This window comes from Leucopleurus acutus, assembly GCF_964270905.1.
Source record: "Leucopleurus acutus genome assembly, chromosome: 10".
In the NCBI taxonomy this organism is placed as follows: domain Eukaryota; kingdom Metazoa; phylum Chordata; class Mammalia; order Artiodactyla; family Delphinidae; genus Leucopleurus; species Leucopleurus acutus.
This window is the reverse complement of record NC_139153.1, coordinates 45,640,315-45,667,290: the sequence shown is the minus strand read 5'-3', so window position 1 is coordinate 45,667,290 and position 26,976 is coordinate 45,640,315. Positions and strand designations below refer to the sequence as shown.

The following is a 26,976-nucleotide window of genomic DNA, read 5'->3' as shown; positions in this document are numbered from 1 at the left end:
CCCGTTGCGGAGCACAGGCTCTGGACACACAGGCTCAGCGGCCATGGCTCACGGGCCCAGCCGCTCTGCAGCATGTGGGATCTTCCCGGACCGGAGCATGAACCCGTGTCCCCTGCATTGGCAGGCGGACTCTCAACCACCGCGCCACCAGGGAAGCCCTTTTTTCACATTTTAATGGCTACAGACTGTCCCATCTGTATGAAGTGTATACAGTTTGATATCATTTCAGTAAAGTTTAAAAATACTGAAACAAAAATAGTATTTAGAGACGTATGTATATGTGGTAAAACTATTAAGAAATGCTGAGGAAATGATAAATTCATGGCAGTGGTTATCTCTGGAGGAATGACAGGCAGGTGGGATGTGGGAAGCTCATGCAAAGAATTGGGAATATCTTAGTTCTTAACTCGAATGGTAGGTTTAAGAGTCTTTATTCTTTATAACATAAAATCTATCTATATATCTTCTTTTATGTATGTTATATATAGTCTTATTTTTTGAATTTTATTTTTTTATACAGCAGTTTCTTGTTAGTCATCCATTTTATACACATCAGTGTATACATATCAATCCTAATCTCCCAATTCATCACACCACCACCCCACCCCCCACTGCTTCCCCCCTTGGTGTCCATACGTTTGTTCTCTACATCTGTGTCTCTATTTCTGCCCTGCACACCGGTTCATCTGTACTATTTTTCTAGGTTCCACATACATGCGTTAATATACGATATTTGTTTTTCTCTTTCTGACTTACTTCACTCTGTATGATAGTCTCTAGATCCATCGACGTCTCAACAAATAACCCAATTTCATTCCTTTCTGTGGCTGAGTAATATTCCATTGTATATATGTACCACATCTTCTTTATCCATTCGTCTGTCAATGGGCATTTAGGTTGCTTCCATGACCTGGCTATTGTAAATAGTGCTGCAGTGAACATTGGGGTGCGTGTGTCTTTTTGAATTATGGTTTTCTCTGGGTATATGCTCAGTACTGAGATTGTGGGTGATATGGTAGTTCTATTTTTAGTTTTTTAAGGAACCTCCATACTGTTCTCCATAATGGCTGTATCAGTTTACATTCCCACCAACAGTGCAAGAGGGTTCCCTTTTCTCCACACCCTCTCCAGCATTTGTTGTTTGTAGATTTTCTGATGATGCCCATTCTCACTGGTGTGAGGTGATACCTCATTGTAGTGTTGATTTGCATTTCTCTAATCATTAGTGATGTTGAGCAGCTTTTCATGTGCTTCTTGGCCATCTGTATGTCTTCTTTGGAGAAATGTCTATTTAGGTCTTCTGCACATTTTTGGATTGGGTTGTTTGTTTCTTTAATATTGAGCTGCATGAGCTGTTTATATATTTTGGAGATTACTCTCGATTTCATCTTTTATAGCTGTTATCAGTTGCCTTATGTATTGAGGTGCTCCTTTGTTGGGTGCATATATATTTATAATTGTTATATCTTCTTCTTGGATTGATCCCTTGATCATTATGTAGTGTCCTTCCTTGTCTCATGTAACATTCTTTATTTTAAGGTCTATTTTATCTGATATGAGCATTGCTACTGCAGCTTTCTTTCGATTTCCATTTGCATGGAATATCTTTTTCCATCCCCTCACTCTCAGTCTGTATGTGTCCCTAGGTCTGAAGAAGGTTTCTTTTAGCCAGCATATATATGGGTCTTGATTTTTTTATCCATTCAGTGAGTCTGTGTCTTTTGGTTGGAACATTTAATCCATTGACGTTTAAGGTAATTTTTGATATGTATGTTCCTATGACCATTTTCTTAATTGTTTGGGGTTTGTTTTTGTTTTTGTTTTGTGGTACGCGGGCCTCTCACTGTTGTGGCCTCTCCCGCTGTGGAGCACAGTTTCTGGACGCGCAGGCTCAGCGGCCATGGCTCACGGGCCTAGCTGCTCCACGGCATGTGGGATCTTCCCGGACCGGGTCACGAACCCATGTCCCCTGCATCGGCAGGTGGACTTTCAACCACTAAGCCACCAGAGAAGCCCTGGGGTTTGTTTTCGTAGGTCCTTTTCTTCTCTTGTGTTTCCCACTTAGAGAAGTTCCTTTAGCACTTGTTGTAGAGCTGGTTTGGTGTTTCTTAATTCTCTTAGCTTTTGCTTGTCTGTAAAGCTTTTGATTTCTCCATCAAATCTGAATAAGATCCTTGCTGGGTGGAGTTATCTTGGTTGTAGTTTCTTCCCTTTCATCACTTTAAGTATATCATGCCACTCCCTTCTGGCTTGTAGAGTTTCTGCTGAGAAATCAGATGTTAACCTTATGGGAGTTCCCTTGTATGTTATTTGTCATTTTTCCCTTGCTGCTTTCAATAATTTTTCTTTGTCTTTAATTTTTGCCAGTTTGATTACTATGTGTCTTGGCGTGTTTCTCCTTGGGTTTATCCTGTATGGGACTTTGTGCGCTCCCTGGACTTGGGTGGCTACTTCCTTTCCCATGTTAGGGAAGTTTTCAACTATAATATCTTCAAGTATTTCCTCGGGCCCTTTCTCTTTCTCTCCTCCTGCTGGGACCCCTATGATGCGAATGTTGTTGCGTTTAATGTTGTCCCAGAGGTCTCTTAGGCTGTCTTCATTTCTTTTCATTCTTTTTTCTTTGTTCTGTTCCACAGCAGTGAATTCCACCATTCTGTCGTCCAGGTCAGTTATCCGTTCTTCTGCCTCAGTTATTCTGCTACTGATTCCTTCTAGTGTAGTTTTCATTTCAGTTATAGTATTGTTCATCTCTGTTTGTTTGTTCTTTAATTCTTCTAGGTCTTTGTTAAACATTTCTTGCATCTTGTCGATCTTTGCCTCCATTCTTTTTCCAAAGTCCTGGATCATCTTCACTATCTTTATTCTGAATTCTTTTTCTGGAAGGTTGCCTATCTCCACTTCATTTAGTTGTTTTTCTGGAGTTTTATCTTGTTCCTTCATCTGGTACATAGCCCTCTGCCTTTTCATCCTGTCTGTCTTTCTGTGAATGTGGTTTTCGTTCCACAGGCTGCAGGATTGTAGTTCTTCTTGTTTCTGCTGTCTGCCCTCTGGTGGATGAGGCTATCTCTAGCTCATTTTTTAAAGGAAACAAACTGATATATTTCCTGATTGTGTGTTTCATAATAAACTGGTAGGAACACTTTAGTGATTGTGATGAATTATTGGAGAGTCAGCATGAACTAGCTTGAGACTTGAAAACTCCTGGGGGCTCAGTCTAAGGTAGGGGACACTTTGTGGGTTTTACCTTCAGAAGCTCCACCTAGTTCTCACATTAAAGATTGGGAAAAAATCTCATGTTCTTGACAGTCCAGTGATTAAGACTCTGCGCTTCCAATACAGGCGCTGCAGGTTCGATCCCTGGTCTGGGAACTAGGATCCCACATGCTACTAGTGTTGGAGGGTCTCCTGCAGAAGTAGGGGGGTGGCTGTGGTTTACCATGGGGACAAGGACACTCTATAGTCTTGTATATTTACCAAAAATTTGAAGAAAATCATTGGATTATAATAAGATCTATTGATATTTTCCACTCCAGGCTAATTGCTGACATAATTAGTTTTTATTCCAAGGCTATCTTATATTTTATTTGCTATTTGTTATCATATCTAAAATATGATATATGTATTATTTTGTGAGCTAGGGGCAGGCACTCAGCTGCAGTGTCTCCGTGCATCACCAGCACAGGTGCTCCGCCTGTTATTAGCCAGGGCAGTGATGGTTTCATTCACATCATTTTCACAGAGCACCCCTTCTGTTCGGAGCGCTCACTTGGGGTCTGGGAGGTTCACCCCAGGTTGTTCACAGCTGAGCTGCTCAGGCCTGCCTCTGAAACATTGTTGGGGGTCATCCCACAGGGAGGCATGGGCATGGTGTGTGGGGCACAGTTAAGGGAGTTGGGGTCGGGGTACAAAGTATGTAGGAGGGTCTCAGAACAGTGGTGAATTTTGAAGACAGGCCTTTAACTGCTGCATCTTGATGCAGTACTGATGCTCAGGGCAGCTAAAGCTTGACCTCCCTTTGAGATGACTGTTGCTCCTGATTCAGTGCCATCCTCACTAATGTCCCAATGTACTGCGTGAGTAAGTGTGGCACGTTGGAAATGGTTTATGTGTCAACTGGATTATCCTCACTTTACCAGGTTGACCTTTCTGTGCTTATATTGCTATTGATTTTATTTTAACATTTCATCTAGTGATTTGTATATTTTGTATATAGACATTTCGTCTAGTGATTTGTATATTTAAAAATGATTATAGTTTATAGTGTATATATACTATTCATACGATCATGTTTCAAAGCTATGATTATAGTGTTCATAATATGTATATAGTACTTAATGCCTTCCATGAGTTATTTCATTAAGAATGATAGATAGAGTTTTGGGCAAAATGTTACTGTCTTTTAAGGACTGTCTTATAAATATTATTTATTTGCAGTTACCATTCATGTGTAGTGTAGAATTATCCAAGTTTTAAAAAAAAGTTTCTAATGACTTTTGTGCATTAACTCCATCAAGAGACTTTCTAAAAATATTATCTTTCTGCTTCTGGATAAAGAAATTAATGCCTACTTATCGCATGAAATTTAGAAACTGTAGAAAAATATAATGCGAAGATAAAAATCACTTGATTCCTACTGCCTGGAGTTCATCATGGTGAACATCTGTAGGATCATATATTCAGTTTTTTCTGTGCATGATTCTTATATCAGAGCTATTTTAAAATCTCTATTTATTAACGTTTTTATTTTTTACAGAGTCATATTAAATCAGTAGACTCAGGAGAAACTAACATAGATGGAGCTGTAGGTGAGTAGACCATGGGACATTTTACATCTGTACTTGAGATATTCTGACATTATGATTTTGGACATATAAACATCTATAATAATTAACTGTATTTCTAGGACTGATGGCATCAGAAGAATTTATCAAGATCACCCTGTCGACTTTTGAAGCAGTGATACAGTATCCTGTTTTATTGAAAGACTATTGCTCTACGGTCAGTTCTGGCAACTTTGGAGAAAGATACTTCTTTGTTTACTTGGTAATTCCGTGTATAAAGAGACTAGTTTACATGTGCTTGGTTCGTATATGTTCCTCACATGAAATAACCATTGAGAAAAGTTGCCCCTTGACAGGATGAACATAAGAAATCCCTTCCTTCCTTGTTGACTTGTTTTTGGTGGTTCTTTTCTCATTATTCTCTTTCCCTTCTGGTCCACACCTTACCCCCACTGTGCTCCTTCTTACTCCTTGCCTGATTATTGATTGTAACCAACAGCGAAGACTCTTAGAACAGAGTTTCTCAACCTTGGACTATGGGCATTTGGCGATGGACAGTTCCTTGCTTTGGGGCATGTCCTGGGCATTGTAGATGTTTAGCAGCATCCCTGGCCTATACATAGTAGATGAGGGTAGCACCCAGTCCAGCCCCCCTCGGCTGCAACAACCGAAAGGGTCTCTACACATTGCCAGATGTCTTCTGGGCAGCGAAATTGCCCCCATTTGAGAACCTATGCCTTAGGGTGATCCTTAGGTGAGCTGAGTGATGACTTTAGAGGAGGGAGGAAAGTTTTGTGACTACGTTCTCATCAGCAGAGAGCCCTCAAGAAAAGGAGCCAGGTAAGACGAGGACCACAGCAATCATTTTCGTATTCTCTCTCCTGGTTCTAGGGGTTGACTTAGGTCAGCAAGGCAGTTCTCAGTCAGGGTCTTTCAGGAGGTTCCAGTCAGTGGTGCCTGGGGCTGGAATCATCTGAAGGTCACTCCCTCACATGTCTGCCTCCAGCTGGGACTCTGCAGGCATCTCTCTCCATCTCTGTGGGTGTCTCCAGCAGGGAGACTTCAGGGTGGCCCGACTTCTTACATGGCAGCTTAGGACTTTAATGATACATTCTCAAGAGAGAGGGGATAATTATTTTTTGAGGGTAGGGAATGTCTACCAGCCCTTTATGGTTGTTTTCTTTTCAATATATTTTATTATAAAATATAAAATACAGAAAAGTGTATTAACCTGTGTGTAGTTTGATGACTAGTTGTAAAGCAAGTGCTCAAGAAATCACCACCCAGTTAAAAAAGAAAAACAAAACAGAATGTTACCATCCTGAGCCCCGAAGTCCCCTCAATCACAAATCCTTTCCTCCCTGGAGAGGGGACCACTGTCCTGACTTTCATAGTAATCATGCCTGTGCGTTCCTTTGTGGGCCTGTGCCTGCATTCTTAAACAATATAGGCTGGTTTTGCCTGCTTTTGCTGTTTGTTTCAATACGGTATGTATTCATTTGTGACTTGTTTTTTTTAAAGCTCAGTGTTTGTAACATCCATGTTGTTAAGTATCTTTGTGCTTTTATTCTTCATGAGTGTATAGTGTCCCATTGTAGAAACCTGAGTATATAAAATATCACAGTTTACTTATTTATCCTTGATAGACATTAGGCTATGTCTAGTATTTGGCATTTACAAACAATACTGCTATAGATATTCTTGTTTATGTATTTTGCTCCACATAAGCATGCATTATTTCTGGGGTACATACATAGGAACGGAATTAGTGGTTATAGGAAATATGCAAACTCAGTTTGTCTAGAAAGTGACATTGTGTTTTCCAGAGAGGGGGTGCCAGTTTACTTTCACACCAACACTGCAGGACCTCATGTCCTCGTTCTTCCCAATTCTTGTTATTTCAGCCTTTTAAATGAATGGGTGTATAGTGATGTTTCACCATAGTTTTAAATTGTATAGTCAAGACTACTTATGAGGCTGAGTGGTTTTTCAACTGTTTACTGGCCCTTTGGGAATAATCTTTTATGACATGCTTGTCCACGTCTTTCTAAGATTTTGGTTTTCTTGTGTAGTTTTTCAAATTTATTGGCATAAAGAAGTTCATAGTATTTTCTTGCCAATTTTTCTTAGTGTTTGTGTAATCTAATAATATATACTTTAAAAATATTTGCTATTTACTGTTATTCCTTCTTTTTCTTCTCTTGAACAATCTAACTAGAGGTTTCTTAGTTTTACTGACTTTATCAAAGAGTCAGCCAGTGTTCGGTTTTGCTAATCTCCTACATACTATATGTTTCTTTTCTCTTTTATTAGTTTCTGTTCTGTTTGCTTAATTTTGTTCTAATTTTGTTAATTTCTGTTCTGTTTGCTTCCTTTCTCCTTTCTTTGGATTTATTCTGCATTCTTTTCCTAACTTTTTGAGATAAATAGTTGATTTTTGAAAATATTTCTTCCTTTCTGACATATGCATTGAAGATTGTGTCTCCCTCCTAAATACTGCTTTAGCTGCATTCCACAAATGTTGGTATGTAGCATTTTTGGTATATTTCAGTTAAAATATTTGCTTTCATTCATGGGTTATTACGATAAATAAATTTTCAAACATATGGGCCCTTTTTAGTTTTTTTTAATAATTGATTTCTGACTTAATTGCATTGAAGTTAGAGCAATACTCTAATTTCAGTCTATTGAAATTTATTAAGGCTTGCTTCATAGTCCATTACAAAACTTTTTGGTAGATGTTCTGTATGTGTTTGGAAAGAATAGGTATTTTGCAGTTCTTAGGTGCAGTATTCAGTTATATGTCTGTTAGGTTAAATTTATTAGTTATCTTGTTCAAATCTTTTCTATCTTTTTAAATTTTTGTCTGTTTGTCCTAGAAGTTACTAAGAGAAGTGTTTCTAAATCTCCTTTAAGGCTATTATGAATTTGTTTATTCTTGTGTAGTTCTGTAGTTTTTGTTTTATATATTTTGAAGCCATATTATTAGGTGCATGCGAATTTAAAATTATTATGCCATTTTATGAAATTGACCTTTTTCTCATTGTAAAGTGACCTTTATTTTCTAGTAATGTTTTTATCTTAAGATCTGTTTCATCCCAGCTTAATATAATCATACCTGCTTGCTTCCTGATACATCTTCTCTCATTCTTTTCCTTTCAACATCTCTCTGTCCTTATGTTTAGATCTGTGTCAAGTAAATATCATATAGTACTTAAAAAAATCTAATTTGACTTTTCCCCGGAACATGTACTCCATTTACATTTACTGTAATTGTTAGTATATTTAGATTCATTCCACCATCTTCTTTCAAGCTTTGTCGTACATATTTTCTCTTTTCCTACTTCTACTTTCTTATCTTTCTTTTCTGTTGGCTAACTTTTTTCTGCATTTTTTTTCTCTATGTAAGGTTGGTAGCAAAAGCTGAACTTAAAAAGAAATGATCTTTTCTTTAAGTAAAATACAGGCCATAGCCTACTCAACTCCATTTAGTCCTCTCATGATATATATGTAACTTTTACCTGATATATATATATTTTTTGATATTTTAAAGTCTGTCTTGTTTCTCTCTCTTTTTAACTCCCTTTTGTTATGAAATGATAAAAGAATACTCATTATTACTACTATAATATGTTCATTTGCCTTTGCCCCCATATTTACTACTTTTCTTGCTTTTCTTTCTTTCTTTCTTCTCAGTCCTTCCATCTGGGTTCACTTATTTCTGACTGACATTCATCCTTCACAGTTTTCCTTAGCTTTGGGTGAGCTGGTGGCAAACTCTGTCTGATAAAGTCATTGTTTCTTTTTGTTTTTCCCCAAATATTTATTTATTTTATTTGGCTGCGTCGGGTCTTAGTTGCGGCATACGGGACCTTTTAGTTGCAGCATGCAGGACCTAGTTCCCTGACCCTGGATTGAACCCAGCCCCCCTATATTGGGAGCACGGAGTCTTAACCACTGGACCACCAGGGAAGTCCCAAAGTCTTTGTTTCTTGAGGGAGATTTTTTTTTTTCTGAGTGTTGAATTCTAGGTTGGCAGTTAACTTTTGTTGTTGTTTAGTACTGTGAAGATACTATTTCATCATCGTATGTTCTGGGTTGTTGCTATTGAGAAGTTCACTGATAGTCGGTTTTTCCTGTGAAGATAATGTGTCTCTCTGTTCCTTGTTTCCTCCTAAGACTTTTTCTGGGGTGGAGGGGGGAGGGCCTTTGGTTTCTATAGACTCACTGTGTCATACTAAATATGAACTTCTTTTTGTATATTCTGCTGAGGATTCTGTGTACTTTTTGAATCTGTGGATTGTCCCTTTTTCTTCAGCGTTGCAAAATTCTCAACCCTCATCTCTGCTTATCTTCTCCCTCCCCTGCTCCGTCTCCTTTTAGCAGCTCAGATCCCGTGTATATTAAACTTTCTCACTGTATTTTCTATACTTCTTACTGTCTTTCTGTATATTTCACCCTTCTCTCTCAGTTATATTGTGGTTAATTTTGCTCTGTTTCTGTCTTCTGTGTTCAGTCTGGTGCCAAATACATCCACAATGTTTTAAATTTTGGTTGTTTTTCATGTGTAGAAGTTATGTTGTCACTAGAAATTCTGCTTGTCTGTTTTATTGAGTCTACTGTATTGCTTTTTATAATTTCCTCTTCCTTATAGTTATTTCCCAGTTTGTGCTTTGTTTATTCACATTTGTTAGATGTAGATATTTTACAATGTCTCATAATTTCAGTGTCAGAAGACTGTGATGTGGTGTCTGTTATATCTTGCTCATACCCACTTCGTCTTGTTTTCTTGCACACCTTGTTAACGTTTACTGCGTGTTGGTCATGGGACTTGAAATCTGTTTGTGGGCATTTCCTCAAGCCTAGTGTGGATGTTCCCTCCTCCAAGAGGCTTCATGTTTGTTGGGGCCCTGCCAGCCAGGGCTACCTCAGACCATGGTCATTTGTACCCCGTGTGAAAATTCCTGAGACCGTAGGTCTGAGAGCATAACTTCTCAGGGCAGCCTTCTCAGCAGTTCCCAGGAGTGTGAATTTATGTGGAGGGGTTAGTGACTAGATCTGGTTTTCCTAACTCTGAGGGTATCATCCCCACACCCGCCGCAAAGTGCCCAGCTCCGTGTAGAGGACTCCCAAAACTCCACACGCTAGGCAGACGTGAGCTCAGACCCCTGTCTCTCTGGTCCCACTGGCCTCCATCGGAGCCTTGTGTTTGTGGTATTGGTAAATGCCTCCAGAGCACTGTCAGTTCCATGCTCATATGTTCTACTCAACTCTCTAGTTAAGGCTTTCATTCAGAAATTGGTAGGAAGGCTCCCCCACTGCCTTTTCAGGTCTTAAATATTTTAAGGTTTTGCTTGTTGATATTTTATCTGGCAATTTTTCATTGTGAATTTTCAGTGAGAGAATTAATCCAAATAACCATACCCACTATTGCCAGAAAGCCTGTTTGTTATGGTCACTTTCTTAGCAATGATTTCTCAGTCTTCCATTGAGATACTACTTGCTTGAGTGTTGCTTATTCATTCTTCTCCTTAATGAGCAGTAACCCCATGGATAATTTGTTAAGATCCAGTATTTACAAATGTCTATACTTATATTAGACATTTAATTAGTTTACTTTCTAATCATGAAGTGCTACCATAATAATCATTGCAAGGACAGCCTGTGTTACTATAGGAAAGCTATCATTGTAACTCATGGACTTCCTAAAACATATTTTTTTAATGCTGTAACTCATGGGAAATCCTCTAATTACCTCTTGTTGAGCATGACTGGAATACGTGAAATTGAAGATCCAGCACCGCAAAGGGTATCACATTGTTGGGAATGTTAGCACAAACTATATTCAAGGGTACTGGTCAGTACTTTGTTATATGGAAGTGGTTACATGCATTTAATTCTTGCCGAGCACAGATAGTTAACTCACATTTTTTCCCATAGTTGAGATCATTTAGTGCCTCATAGTTGGAAATTATCAGTGTGGCTTGCAGAGCAGTTAGAAATACCATAATGATTTGGTTTGTACAGAGAATTTGTTCCCATTCATGGTGGTTTCAAAAAAAATGTTATTAATAGCAAAGGGGAAAATAAAAATGATTCTTTATTAGAAATTTCTAACAGTAATATACATAAGTTGCCTAAAATATAATCTGTTTAAACACCATAAAAGCTTAAGCCATGGCTTTAAGCTAAGCCATAATACCTTCTATAATGAAAAGCCTGTCCTTTTGTAAGTTTTTAAACTGAAGGCTGGAGGCGAATAAACATTGAGTAGTTTAACTTGAATGAAACTAAAGTTTTGAGTTAGTACCAAGAGCTGGTGAGGATGTAGAGCAAATGGAACTCTCAGAAACTTCTAGTGGGAATGTAAGTTGGTACAATTCCTTTGGAAACCTGTTTGGTAGTAGCTACTGAAAGTAAACATAAATACATTATGACTCAGCAATTTCACCTATAAATATACATTCAATAGAAATGCAAGCATATGTTCACCCATATACACATAGAGGATGCTCATAGCCCCAAATGGGAAACTATCCAAATGCCAATCAACAATCTAATGGGTAAGTAAACTATGATTTGGTCATGCAATAGAATACTATGCAGCAAGGAAAATGAACGATCTGTAGTTACACTTAAGAACATGGATAAATCTCACAAAGTTAATCTGTGACAAAGATAACAAATACAAAATAACATGATTGATTTGCATTAAGTTTAAAAACAGAGAAAACTAATCAGTTACAAGTCAGGTTAGTGGATACCCTTGGGGCAATTAAGGGTTTACAAGGGGGCTTTGTCCAAAATGTCCTGGAAGTGCCTTTTTTTTTTTTTTAACCTGGGTGCTAGTAATATGAGTGTTTTCATATTGTGAAGGTTAACTAAGTTATATACTTAGGATTAGTACATCTTTGTGTTATATTAAAAAGTTTACATAGATATGAAAATTTTTTTCTAATAAAGTGTTTAGAGCTTAATGTAAGCCTATTTTTTTAAGCCTATTTTTTAAATGAAGTTAACTGATATGAATTAGCATATCTATGTATCATTGACATGGACTTGTATTCTGTATTAGTTTCCTGTAGCTGCTATAACAAATTACCACAAATTTAGTGGCTTAAAAAAACACAGATTTATTATTTTAGAATTCTGTAGGTCAGAAGTACAGAACGGGTCTTTGGGGCTACAAGCAAGATGTCAGCCTACCTGTGTTCCTTTTAGAGGATCTAAGGAGAAAATCTGTTTGTTTGTTTGTTTGTTTGGCTTTTCCAGCTTCTAAGAGCTGCCTGCATTCCTTGACTTGTGACCCCTTCCTCCATCTTTGAAGCTGGCAGTGTAGTACCTTCAAATCTCTCTCTCTCACCTCTGCTTTTGTTGTCACATCTTCTTCTCTGACTCTGGCCCTCTTGTCAGGGACCTTTGATTTTACATTGGGCCCACCTGTATAATCCAGGATAAACACCTCAAGTTCCTTAACTTAATCACATCTACAAAATCCCTTTTGCTGTGTAAGGTAACAAATGAACAGGTTTCAGGGATAAGGGTGTGGACATCTTTCTGTCTACCATCATTCTGTCTACCACAAATTCCTATTTTTTTCGATGGCTTCATTACTATAATTATTTTGGTGCTCTAATTATATCAGATTTGGCCTTTCAAGTTGGCTCCTCTGTCCTTGTGACATATCCTCTCATTTTTTGAGTGAGTTTTTACTTTGTGTCACAGCAAGATATTCTTGCCTCAGCTTGTAACTAACCTGACCTGGCTCTAGAATCAGTCATTTGTTTGAGGAGCCCTGGTTCCCTTTCATGGGAAATGGCTTTAGAGACCACAATCAGGGCGCTAAATGTCTCCTGTCTCCTGGGATGTCTTAGCTTCTAGACCCTTCCAAGAAACAGAGCTAGGAAATATATACATGTAAGTACACGTATGAACACACAGAGGACACACTTGTATGCATACTTACATATACACGTACACACACATAAACATATTTTGAAATCATGAGTTCACACCAGTGTCTTCACATCCAGTTCATCCCCACATGGTTCTTTCTTGCCTTGCCCCATTCCATATTTTTGTGTCCTTTCTTCCTTTGTAAAATTCTGGCTTCCAGCAACATCAGCACATTTCCTCATTTGCTTAATGTTATAATATGTCTGAAATTGTTGCAGAATTGCTTTACCCAGACCAGTACGAAAACAAACCTCATGAAATCAGGATTTGTTTGCAGAATTTCCTCCTCCCCCCACCTCCCAGATGTCACCCAAGCAAGGCTGGGGTGTACAGTCAATACTTGGATTAGTGCCCCGTCTTCCCTTTTAGTGTGGTCATATTGAATAATATTCATTTGAAATGTAGTTGATTTATTTTCAATTTGCTTTCAATTTTAGGTTTTCTTTTCTTCCCTTCTTATGCTTTTTGATTTGATTTGATTTTTTTATTTTATGTATTTATTTATTTTTGCGGTACGCGGGCCCCTCACTGTTGTGGCCTCTCCTGTTGCGGAGCACAGGCTCCGGACGCACAGGCTCAGCGGCCATGGCTCACGGGCCCTGCCACTCCGTGGCATACGGGATCTTCCCGGACTGGGGCACAAACCCGTGTCCCCTGCATCGGCAGGCGGACTCTCAACCACCGCGCCACCAGGGAAGCGCATTGATTTTATTTTTTGAATAGAAGGTTAGCATGCTTCCAAAAGTAAAAACTGTAAAAACAGACATATTCAGAGCACCATCACTCCCTTCCCCTCTCCCCCTCCGGGTATATAGCCTGTTCACTTCATCACCATTCCATCATACCCTCCCTACTCTTATAGGTAACCAGTCTCGTTTTCTGGCTTGTCCTTTCAGTGTTTCTTTTTGTAGAGATAACGTTTTCTTATTTCCCCTTTCTTCCTTATACAAGAAGTAACATACTATATTTTCTCTTTTGCACTTTGCTTTTTCATTTAGTATGGATACTGGAAATTATTCCATCTCTTTCTTCATAAGAGCAGTGTAGCACTCCGTCATGTTTGTGTACTTCATAGGTTGTTCAACCCACCTCTGATGTGTGGACATTTGGGTAGTTTCTAATCTTTTCAATCACAAACAAATAACCTTGTGCATGTGCAGTTTCCTTCTGTTGGAGGTGTCTCTTCAGTGCAAATTCCTGGACTGTGGGATCAAAGGGTAAATGCGTATGTAGTTTTGCTAGATACTTCCCGAGTCCCTTCCACATGGGTTTACTATTTTGCTTTCCCACCAGCAGTGATCAGAGGGCCTGTTTCTCCCCAGTCTTGCCAGTAGTGTATTGTCAGACTTTTGAAATTTTGCCAACCTGATGTGGCCTCAGGAATTCCTTAACATCTTTTTAAGCACTTAATATTGTAAAGAAGATTTAAACAGTGTTGTGTCTAGTTTTTATAGTTAGTTGTTCTCCTCAAAAGGGGCCTTCTGAATCATCTGCTCTGCCATTAGCAGTGGTAGAGGTCATGTTCTAGGCACGTTTTTCCTGGACACCTGACAGTACCTTGTGTGGGGTAAGGAGACTTGCAGTTGGTGTGAACATGTTAATTGTTGTGCTGTCAGATGTACCAGATTTTTTTAAGGTCTGCTGAAATGAAGGAACTGCTGATTAATTTTCAAAGGTAGAATAGGAATTTTAGTTGAGTGCTTAGAATAGTAAGCTTCCATTTTCAAATTATTTACCTCCATCAGTAAAATTTTTTTTAAAGTAAGAAAAAAACACCCTCTACAAAAATAAGAGTATAAAGCGTACTTTCATTCTAAATGATTAAGGTTTAGAAATACACTTTCCATAGGTTATAAGATTGTTGCTTTATTCTTTGTGAAATAAGAAAATTTAAATGTGGGTACGTGGTTACTTACAGTTTAAAGCTGCTGAACTTCAGTATCTCATGTTCAACCTTTCTTAAAATGGAAAAGAAGTTTTTAAAATTATAAACAAATCTTCATCTTGGGCATCAGTGGCTTTACTTAAGAACAAATGAAATATGGTTTAGCGTGAGTGTAATTTACATGTTTCAGTGCATTTGTGATTGTTTAGCTTGAAGGTCTTAGAGCTGTCTTTAGCATCCCTACCTCACAGACATTCATTTCTTCTGAGCCATGTTGTTGAGGACCATTAGTAGTAATTAATGTGCATATGCAGACACATGTTTTTTGAATGAGGGACCCAGTTTTTGAGCACAGAAATAAAAAAGTCCCTAGACTTGGGAATCTGCATTTTCAAAAAGAGTTCAGAATGACTCTGTTTTTATGACATGTTGTGAAATGGCCTTTAGCACATATGAATATCTTTATTTAAGAAAGCAATACCACTAGCATTAAATATTAAAATTCCTTGGATTGCTCCATATAGGTGTATTACCTCTGCAACTAAAAAAAGTAATGAATGGTGGAATTTTATGATAGAGAAAAGTCATTAATGCAGGGACATTGCATAGAGTTACAGTGGTATTTATTTAAATGGTATACATGTTGTTTATAAGTTCTGTGGAAGATTCTAGAAGGGGAAGGCACTGATGAACAAATCATCTAACTCCACAGCAGCAAAAGGGCTCTCAGTCTATTGTCTCAGATGTTCCAGTCTCTTCTTTCTAACAAGGAGACCTAGTACCAATGAGCAAACCATGCCAGTTCGAAGGGTTAGAAGAGTTTCTCTGTCATAAGCTGTATTAGATTTTTGTCATCCTAGATTCTTCACTGTGACTTGGAAGTGATTTGGTAAAGAGAGTTTTTAGGTTTTTGTCCTTTTTTCTTCTTCATTGTTATCTATTTTATTGCCATTTGGCATTGGGTTGTCATTAAAGCATACCATTTTCCTTGAGGAAACTGTGTGTGTGTGGGTGAAGCGTAAGGTGGGACGAAGTGAGAGAGTGGCATGGACATATATACCCTACCAAATGTAAAATAGCACAGGGAGATCAGCTCGGTGCTTTGTGACCACCTTAGAGGGGTGGGATAGGGAAGGTGGGAGGGAGATGCAAGAGGGAGGGGAAATGGGGATATATGTATACATATAGCTGATACACTTTGTTATACAGCAGAAACTTAACACAACATTGTAAAGCAATTATACTCCAATAAAGATAAAAAAAAAAGATACACGCAAAAAAAAAAAGCATACCATTTTCATGTGACTTCTCAAAATGCAGATTGAGGTTCATCATGGGTCAGACTGCACTCCCCAAGTGATATTTTTGAATCACACATTCTGCAACATGATTAATCGATAATCATTCTTTTTATTTTTTTTGAAGATGTTGGGGGTAGGAGTTTATTAATTAATTAATTTACTTTTGCTGTGTTGGGTCTTCGTTTCTGTGCGAGGTCTTTCTCTAGTTGTGGCAAGCAGGGGCTAGTCTTCATCGCGGTGCGCGGGCCTCTCACTATCGCGGCCTCTCTTGTGGAGCACAGGCTCCAGATGCGCAGGCTCAGTAGTTTGGTTTGGATAGGAGAGCGTATTTAGGTTTCTCTGGTTGGTCTTGAGTCAAAGGGGACACAGTACAAAAAAGAGTGAGGCTGGCAGTTATCGACCAAGTCCTCACCATTCTGAGTTTATGGCTGCAGCTGTTACAATGTGGCTTCCATGCTGTTTCCTGCACAGGTTGCGGCTGGAGTCCTTTTGTCATAAGTAGTCTGACCACTGTTCATTTGTATATTCAGACTCTTGGAGGCAAACATTAGGAGAAGGTGAAAAGCAGATAAAATACTAGAGTCAGTGAGGTAAAAACTCAAGCATTGGCAATGAACCATGGAAAGTAAATAAGCCCTTGCACACTCCTATAAATCTTGGAGAGGACACTAGATTTCTTAGAGCGTGCAGGGCTAAGGGTTTTCCTTTTAAAGCTCAAAGTTTGGGGTGATGGCAGCTGACAGCTAGGATACAAAATCAAATGAGTTTTTTTTTTTTTTTTTTTTGAGAAATTAGCATTCTATAGGACAAGTACCTTTTATGTTTCAAAGTTGTTTTTTACATCCTATTCATAGTAATAGGATAAATTAGTATGAATAGAGGTATAGCAGTGATATAAATATGGACACAGAAAACACTTAAGTATTTAGTTTACTCATATATTCATAATAAGTGCCTTTTGCAAACCACCTGTTTAAATGAAGCACTGAGAATACACTGGGGTGCTAGAATCAGGCCCTGCTCTGAATCGGTTCAGTGTTGCTTGAGAGGAAGGGACCCATATGGAAAGCAAAGATTGGACCGCCGTAGTTGATTGGACTGTGTTGGGGCATGCCGCGAGCCCTACTCAGTCTAACAGGGTCTGGAGATGATTTTTTAGAGGAGGCAATTCTTGAGCTAAATTTTGAAGGCACGTAGGAATCAACTCCTGATGGGCTCCTGTGGGAGGAGTGGGTGTTATAGGCAGAAAAAAATCATGTATACAAAGGGAGAGGAGTGTGAAACGATTTCATAAGTCATTTTATGGTTTCTCCGAGTATTATTTTGAGAAACCTAGTGTAATTTACTTGAAACTACTTAACCTTTCACAAGAGGTGTGAAATTATATGCATGAGTTAGTTTTTTTTTTTTTAACTGAAGTAGAATTGATTTGCAATTTTGTGTTAGTTTCTAGTGTATGGCAAAGTGATTCAGATATATATATATATATATCTGAATACATACATACATACATATATACTTTCTCAGATCCTTTTATAGTTTATTACAAGATATTGAATATAGTTCCCTGTGCTATATAGTAGGTCCTTGTTGTTTATCTGTTTTATATATAGGAATTTGTATCTGCTAATCCCAAACTCCTAATTTATCCCTCCCCACCCTTTCCCCTTTGGTAACCTTACTTTTGTTTTCTGTGTCTGTGAGTCTGTTTGCATGAGTTACTTTTAATCTCTGTCCTAGGAGAGGTCAGTTTATATGTGAAGTACACTTTCAGGAATACATCCTCCAGGGGTGATTAGTTAGCATTTGAAAAACTCTGATCAGAAGTTCACACTTGTGAGGTGTCTTTATATTGATGATACTTTTGTGAGAAAGATTTTTTCCTTCGGTGAAATTAGTCCTTTTTGCAAGAGATGTGGATTAGCTAGAAATATTGTACAGGTGGCCCACCCTTGGAAGGGTTCAAGAAACCACTGAGCCCAGCCTAGTGGTGTTCTTGGCATTGGACTCATTTGTTCCTGTGTTTTGTATGCTGGAAGCCTTGGGCAGTCTGCCGAGGTTTGCGGACTCCTTCTAAGAATGGTGTTTTTAAATGCATAAAGCAAATTAAATAAAATGCACAGGGTTATATAGGAAACCATTTGTACTGAGATATAGTTGTCAGGATATTTTTTTTAAAAAATTTGCCCTGCTCCTGGGCCCAAGTAACCATCGTTACTGTGGTTGCAAGAGCCTTTTCCTGTGTTTGTTCTCCCCTGTGCCCCCAGATCACTTCGAGCGCCCTTGGAGCTGCTCTTTTATTTTGCAGCAGTCCCCTTCTGTGAGCGAGTACCTGTGACCTCCAGAGATTTGGGGCCGGAGGCTGAGACTAGAACTTTGCTTCATTTGTCATCTTGAGACAGTCTCTCAGTTTAGAGTTCCTTTCTCATCTCTGACTGGAATCTTGCAAATTGTATGTCTAGATGATTGTTTTAATTCTCATGTGAATGTTTTCAAATTAAATTCGGAGTAAATTACTCTAAATATCTCAGAAAAAGAAGAAAGCAAGCCTAAGTCATCGCATGGATCTCTAGGCCTTTAAATCTAACTTCTGGCAGCCCTTTAGTTTAAAGGCAGTGGCAGCAACAATAAAATACATCCCAACCTCTTCCAGGAAACGCTGGCTTTTATCTCCACATCCCAATTTATATAATGTTAGTTACTTTATACATATGCGTATACATATTTGAAAATGGGCTCATTTCCCTTCTGGCCCTTAGTAGCTATTAAGTTCTGAGAGTGGTGGTGATAAAAATCCCCTTACCTACATACTGTGAGCTCATCTAAATCATCTATTTTATGTTTGTGTGTGCATGTATATGTATTATATACACACACAATTAATGTTTGTAAATGTTGGGATGTGTCAGTTATACAGACTTTTTTCCCTTGCCTTTTTTTTTTTTTTTTTGCGGTACGCGGGCCTCTCACCGTTGTGGCCCCTCCCGTTGCGGAGCACAGGCTACGGACGCGCAGGCTCAGCGGCCATGGCTCGCGGGCCCAGCCGCTCCGCGGCATGTGGGATCTTCCCGGACCGGGGCACGAACCCGTGTCCCCTGCATTGGCAGGCAGACTCCCAACCACTGCGCCACCAGGGAAGCCCTCTCCTGCATTTTGTTGAGAGTAGATACCCTTCTGATTTGTATGGGAATTTATTGAAATGGTTTATTTTCTTTAACTTCCTTTGTTACATTTTCTTTACATTTTCTGCCTTAAACGCTACTCCAGGAACTAAAGATGTTTCTTTGCTCTCATCTCTGAAGTAACTAACATTTTAAATGTTTTATTTTCATGTTGTCTTTTTTGCTGGAATCATTGTATATGTAACTTTAAGTGAACATTTTGCCAAAAGATATCTGGTCTCCTTTTTCTTGTGAGGATTTAAAAAACAACAGTCTTTTCCTGAACACCATTTATTATTTCAGTCTCTGTAGTTATTGAATAGAGTATAAATAAAACTAATGAAATTGTTCTTCAGTTTTTATATCCTTTGCCTGGTTTGACTGGCTAAGCATGCAGATATTTTCAGTGTAATTTCATTTTTCAGTTCATGTCTTAATGGGTAGCTTTCGTTTGATAAAGTAGTCAACTGTCATCGCTCACCAAAAATATGAATTAAAGGTGAATAGTCAGATAATGTTCTAAACCTTCTTGTATTCTTCATTTACGTATTATAGAAAGCATTTTATTTTTCCATTACCACCCTCCTGTTAACTTCTTCTCAAGGATCATTCTCAGTTGGAAGGATTAAATTTGTATCATCTTGGGATGCTATTATAATTGCCTTGAGTTATTCAGAGGAATACTGTGTTAATTTAAAAATTAAATAATATTATAATTAAATAGATTTCTTCTTTGAAGACTTACGAAATACATTTTTAATACAGAAATTTACATTTAGTATGCATTTTAAGATTATAGGTATTGTTTCAGGATACACAGTGTCATGCTGCCTGTATCATTTTGCAAGTTGATGTTTTCATTAAATAATGAAATATAAATGTAATGATTTATTCACTCTCTTTTCGCTCCTGAAATCAGATCTGCAGTGAGTGTTTTTAAATATGTCATGTAGAAGCTGAATTGCTGAGTTGTATGCTGTGTTCATGTTCAGCTTTGGTTGATATTGTGAAATTGTTCTTCCAAGTTAAATACTGATTTACTGATTTTTTTTTTTTGTGGTATGTGAGTACCCATTTCCCCCAGTCTTGGTATTATGTGATTTTCTAACTGGATTTGTGTAAATTGGTATCTGTTTTATTCTACCTTTCATTTCTCTGGTTATTAGTGGAGTTGAGTAGTTTTGATATGGTTACTGGGTATTTAGGTATTCTCCTTCGGGCGGTCCCCTGTTCATGTATTCTGCATATTCATCCATTGTCAGTTATAGGGATTGCAGAACTTTCTCCTAGCCAATGGCTTTTCTTCTCATTTTGTTTATGAGGACTCATCTTCTACGAGTATTTTTCATTTCAATGTCAAATTTATTAGTATTAAAGAAAATAAATTTATTTATTTTGGGCTGCATTGGGTCTTCGTTACCGCACGCGGGCTTTCTCTCGTTGTGGCGAGCGGGGGGCTACTCTTCACTGCGGCGCGTGGGCTTCTCATTGCTGTGGCTTCTCTTGTTGCAGAGCACGGGCTCTAGGTGAGCAGGCTTCAGTAGTTGCGGCTTGCAGGTTCTAGAGCACAGGCTCAGTAGTTGTGGTGCACGGGCTTAGTTGCTCAGTGGCATGTGGGATCTTTTCGGACCAGGGCTCGAACCCGTGTCCCCTGCATTGGCAGGCAGATTCCCAACTGCTGCGCCACCAGGGAAGTCCCTGTTAGTATTTTCTTTTAGTTTGTACTTTTTAGGTATCATTTAAAAAGCCTTCTCCTACTCTAATAACACAAAGGCCATTCTCTCTTGTTTTCCTTTAAGAGCTTTTGTTTTAACTGTTAGATCTTTAAGCCTCCAGTAATTTTTTTTTAACATTATGATATTTTTTTTACCAAATAGACAACTAAATTGTACCTATCCCTTCAGTGAATAGTCTATATGTTTTTCCACTGTTGGTAGTACTCTATCTGCTACTTACTGCATTCCCATATGTATCTGATTCTAGGCTCTCTGTTCTGTTCCATGAATCTCTTTGTCTACCCCTTTGCTTGTGCCATCATGTTTATTTCCATCACAGTAAACTTGGAAACTTGAGAAGGTGAACCAAATATGCCTCATGCTTTTTGGAAAATTTTCCATTATTCCTGACCCTCTCCTTTCCAAATACATTGTAGAATCAGTATGAGGAGTTCATGCAAACCTCGTTAGAATATTTATTTTTATTGGAATTACAGATTAATTTGCACAGAGTTGACCTCTCTGAGGCTTCTCATCAATTACTATATTTTACCTTCATTTATTTTTTCTCTAACGTATAGATCTGAGTGTCTGACCTATGTCATTTTCCTTCTTTCTGAAAAACTTAACATTTCTTGCAAGGCAAGTCTACTGGCAAAACATTTCTTCAGTTATTGTGTGTGTGAGAAAGTCTTTATTTTTCCTTTTACTCTTGAGGGATAATTTCACTCAGAATTCTAGGGTGGTGTTTTTTTCCCTCTCAGCACTTCAAATATTTCACTCCAGCATGATGTATCAGGTAAAATGAACTGAGATCACTGAGCCGTTAGTGTGAAATTTTATGTTTATCTGGCTAAGAGCCAGGCTGTGTTTACTGTTTGCCGTAGCTGTAGGTTTCAGAGGCTAAAATTCCCCATAATGTCCTTATTTTGTCTCTCCTGTTGTCTTGGGTTTCCCTAATAGCTCCTTCTGAAATAAAGCCTGTGTCTTTATAATAAAGCAGCTCTCTGTTGTAATCCTGTTATTACACAGGAGCCCTATTGATGTGGTGAGGTGGGGGGAGGAGGGTTCCGTAGCCCCTCTGATTTGGTCTCATTCCTCTTCTGAGCATGTGCGCCTGGGCTGTGAACTTCACAAGTGCTTCTCACCTCACCCCCCTCCCCGTTGTCAGGTGCAGGTGCACGCAGGGCCTGAAGGAGGTTTTCTCTCTTCTGCTCAGACACCAGCAATTAGTCAGTTACCCTTTATGTTTTTGCTCCAGCTGCTGGCTCCACTGGTGGTTTCTGCTCCTGTTAAGCCATGATTCTCTGTCTCTGCCTGTCTCTTCACTTCTGGGGGACAGCTGGTTTGCCCTGTGACTTGAAGTCTCTGGTATGTCTGAGAAGAGTTGCTGATTTTCAGTTTGTCTTTTCTCTTGTTGTGAGCATGGTTGTGACAGCTTTCAAGCTGTTTTTCAGAAGTCCATCGATGGCTGTCATACATATTTTATATATATATATATGTATATATATATACACACACATATATATATATTTCTATGAAAGTCATGATGTCGTAGACACCTTAGAATTTTATTACTGTTGTAAATGGTATCTTTTTCTAATTATGTTATTTGTTTGGTTGTTGTAGGCATATTGGAAAACTACTGATTTTTGTCTCTTCATCTTCTGACAGCCTTGCTTTTTGGACCATGCCTAATTGTTGGTTTTCGAACTGATTGAGTTGGACATGTAGATAATTTCAGTCCCACTCCTCTCTTAATATGTTCTCTCAAACCTTCAAGATAGATGTTGAGCGGGTTGATAGTGGTTGATAGTGGGATGTATTTCTCTTCTTTGCATAGTTTTTGCTTTTGATGTACCTGGGAGTTTAGAGTTCTAAAATTTCCTTAGTGAAGCTTGATGTCTATGCTTTGAGTGATGTGATGTCACTTAATGGAAGAGGGTAAACAAAACATCCCTAGTTCTTAGGGTTGTGGTACAAATATCTTGATATAATGTTACGGTAAACTTATTTTGTGGAGTGGAGCTAGAACAGGGTAACACTGACGGACCCTTACCCATGTGTGGAGATCCTTACCTGTGTAGGGTATCCTTTCATTGGTTTGGACAGCAAGAGGGTGGTGTTGGGCCGTGGACCGCTTTTCCTGCCCTTTTGTCAGTGTGGTGAGGAGAGCAAATACACATCTTAGGATCAGGAATCAGTTCGGCTATAAACAACAGGAATTTTGTTTATTGTCACCAAAAGAGTTCACCAAATGAGATAGTAGTTTTCAGAATTACACTGTGGAAATGATTTGTCCTTTCTTCATGATCCATTTTCATTTGGGGTGTAAATTTGTTATTTTGGAGTAGGTTGCAAACCATGTTTGATTGTGCTCTGTCTGATATAACTAGAAAATCGTAGAGGTGGTTTGTGTAATGGGTTTAGATCTTTGGAATCTATTTCTAAAAGTCACCAAGATTAACTTGTCAGAGCGCTTTGATGTATTTGCAAAAACATGAGGATTATGTATCTCCTTTTCCTCCAACATTTTAATTGTTGTTTACTTTAAACTTGACTAATTATCACCAGCTTACATATCTTTATTTGACGGTTCAATGTCAACCCATGCCAACCAGAGTTTGTATTATATACTAAAGATCCTTTCATAAACTCTGAAGGTTTTGATAAACTACTGTCTTGATGACCATAATGTCATTTTGACCTGAGGACTTTTTCAGATTTAAATGAGCTTGGTGGTTTATTAAATGTCATGCAGAGTTTAAATCCTGGGTAAATTTAGCTGTTGCTTTTTTTTCACTCCTTTGACTAATGATTCTGTCAGTGGAAAAGGCATGAGTAGTGGTTGATATTGTAATAGGGGTGGAGCGGCTGCGAGTGACAGCGTGTGACCCTTAGTGGGGTGGTTAGATGTCCTGCTCCCCCAACAGTCAGCCTCACAGTGGTCTGCGTGTAGCAGAGAGTGCGGTGAGAGACGGATCGTGGCTGGCTTCTCCTTGGGGCCCTCCAGGCCCTCTGGCCTTGGGCCGACGGGTGAGCTGGGGGCCTTGGGGGTAGGCTGCGGACTGTGTCCTGCAGGGCTCCAGAGCCCTCACCAGGCCGCCCACGGTCCAGGCTCGGCCTCGAGGCAGCGGCAAACTTCTACCCCATCCCTGCCTCCACGACCTAATGGCAGTGGCGGTGGTCTCCGTGGGTTGCAGTGCGTGGGACACGGCCCCTGATTTGGGCAGCCTGAGGGCCGGCTGGGTCCTGGGCGCCTGGCTCCCTCAGGGATGACGGCTGGGCGGGGTCTGGGGACCTGGCACTGAGGGTGCCGCCAGCTGAGATCTGCCTCCTCAGCCGGGCTAGGCACTGGCGGGAGGACCCGGGCTGGGTGCTGGACCAGCGCTCCTGGGCAGGGTGACCGGCCCGCGCAGGGACCTCTCCTCTTAACGAGGCCTGGACCTCGGTGGGTGAAAGTTGAGCCTTGAGATCTTGCCCCTTCTTGTCAGAACAGAGACTAACATTTGTTTGGTGGACGTTTACAGCAACATCGTGACCCGACCTCAGGAACAAAGGATCTGACACCAAGAAGCTTCCAGAAACTAACTCTGCCCCTGCCTCACCTTTCCTGTAAAAGGGCTTTGCTCAAAGCTTTCGGGAAGTTCAGGGTTTTTAAGGCAAGAGCCACCCGTCTCCTTGCAGGGCCCTGCAATAAACCTTTGTCCGCTCCAAACTCCGACGTTTCAGTATTGTTTGGCCTCACTGTGTGTCAGGCACACGGACTTGAGTTCGCTAACAATATCAGTTTTTTGTTTGTAGGGATTTGAACCAAGTCTTTTACGTCTTTCCTTTTAGGTGGTTGATTATATCCTGCCACCCTTGGTCTCCTTGGTTCAAAGCGGGAATGGTAAGTGTGACCACATCAGTGAGAATTCCATCAGTTACACATTCTGTTTTCATTCTATCTCCATGTGGTCACGTTCTTGGCATTTTTTTTTCTTTCAAGTGGAGTGGAGACTCTTCAGCTTGCGGCTGCTCTCAGAAACCACATCTCTGCTCGTGAACCAGGAGGTTGGTGATGGCAAGAAGGAGGCGAATGTCGATTCTGACAGCAGTCTTCTGGCTCTCATTAGAGATGTCTTACTTCCCCAGTAAGTCCCATGCACTGCACTCAGGCAGAGAAGTGTAGGGTGCCCAGGATGCTTCTGGCAAACGAGGTCCAATGATGGGCTCGGGGTCGCAGGGACCTTATATTTTTGTCCGGGGGCTTATGCACTCGCTGTAAAAGAGGTCTAGAAAGAGAGGCAGTAACTACTATGCTGCACAGGATGCAGGAGAATCTCAGTCCATCTTCAAAAACATTCATTTAGAACTTTATCTGTTTTCTACAGGGGACATGACTGGAGTTTTGCAGATTTAAAAATGTTTGTGGCCAGAGGGATAAGGTTTATTATTCAAGGTCCACATGACAAGACTCCTGAACATAAAATTGGGACTTTTCCTGGACCTACTCAGAAATAATAGAGATGGAAAGAAATCTTCCTTTCCTCCCCTCCAAACTCTTGGAATGGAAATTAAGTTGAGTTAAAAACAGAATGTTTTTTGCGGGGGAGGGATGCTGGCAGAACAGTTAATGAGTATTAATGAACAGAAGGGGAGTATTTTTTTCCTTTTACTCCATTGCTCACACAGCACACACACAATAGGATGACTGCTAAGAGCACCCAATGCAAATATGTTAAGCTCTAAAATGGCACCTTATAATTCAGACAACACTGTAAATTTTATCAAAGAAAAAAGTTGAAGTTAAAAAAAATTGAAGCTTAAAAAAAGTGCATGCCACATATCACTATTAAATAAATTTTTTATAAAATTAAACAAATGTTGGAAAGCGCGTCAGGCATTAAAGCGCCTGCCTGATCCTGCTTCCTCAGGGCCTGGCCTGCAGTCTGAGTCAGTTCAGCAAGTTTTCAAGGATGGCAGCTCCACCAGATGCTCCCCCATATTTGTTAAACTTCTCAAGATCTGTTCTTATTAAAAAACCTTTTTTTTTTTTTGCGCAATATAGAAACCAGACCTAATTATATTCCGAAGAGCTCAACCACTCCTTGTTGGCTTAGGAAGGTATATTTTATGAAGTGTGTAGCCAGCGTGTGACAACCCTTCTCCCAGCTGAGGGAGCCTGTCTTGACTGACGGGAGCTTGACCTGTGACGGCTTGATTTACAAGCTAGCCCCTTGGTTCTTTTTGCTTCCCGTGCTTCTGCAGTTGGCTTCAGGGAGACTCCTGGTAATACATACAGTAAGAATACTTTTGATACTCAAAATAAGAAAATGATTATCTATATGAAAAACAATTAAACTTTGTCATGTGGAGCTTTCTCAGTGATAAACTATCAATGAATATATTTTTGGTTGCATTTGTTATATATGTGTGTGTGCATGTGTGGTTTGTACTTAATGTGGGTAGATATAAGATTCCAGTCTTGTTTCATGGGATTAATTAATGCTATCAGTGCCATCTTATCTGCTACCCGACGACTTGTGCTGAAGCATTTTTCAGGACCTGAGATGTCCCCCAAGAGGGACAGGATTTCCTCCAGCAAGACTTCTCAGTTTAACAATAGTTTGTTAGCACCGATGCACATTTGAAATAAAATCTCATCGTTTCTAAAGTCTGCCCACTTATGGAACAGTCTGTAGTATGAAAAGTATTGAATCTATAATTTTAGTGCTCCTGTTTTATTCATTTGAGCTATCATAAATAATATGTATTTCCTTTAATGGGCATCTTTACCTTTTCCAGAGATGAGGAATTAAAGAGGAAAACACAAATGTAAACCACATGGCAACTCAAGAACAAATGTAATGTAGATGAGCTCAGGTTTTGATTAAGCAATTTGAAATGCACTTTGGATAATGTTATGGGATTTATTGGGATGTGGTGTGGAATGTTTTCAAACCTTGTGTACTGATTCTGATGTGAAGTGCAGGTCTTGGCTCTGCATTTAATTCTTTAAGCCTCAGTTTCCTCATCTATAAAATGAGGATAATAGTACCTAATTTAGAAGATTCAGAAATGAGGATTATGTGGGATACTTCTTGTAAAGCACTTAGTACAGTGTGTGGGACATAGTATGTTTTTTTTATTGTTTATTTTATTTATCTTTGGATGCATTGGGTCTTAGTTGCA

The 26,976-nt window shown here is 39.3% G+C and overlaps 1 protein-coding gene across 1 annotated transcript in view; it reads left to right on the top strand.

The window, feature by feature from the left end:
- ULK4 (unc-51 like kinase 4) overlaps positions 1–26,976 on the top strand; it is a 512,005-nt gene that overhangs the window by 151,512 nt on the left and 333,517 nt on the right. The window contains exons 26-29 of the mRNA XM_082849145.1: positions 4,754–4,805; positions 4,904–4,998; positions 24,640–24,691; positions 24,791–24,935. Coding sequence (XP_082705271.1) covers positions 4,754–4,805; positions 4,904–4,998; positions 24,640–24,691; positions 24,791–24,935 — 344 coding nt within the window. The remainder of the gene's footprint in view (positions 1–4,753; positions 4,806–4,903; positions 4,999–24,639; positions 24,692–24,790; positions 24,936–26,976) is intronic.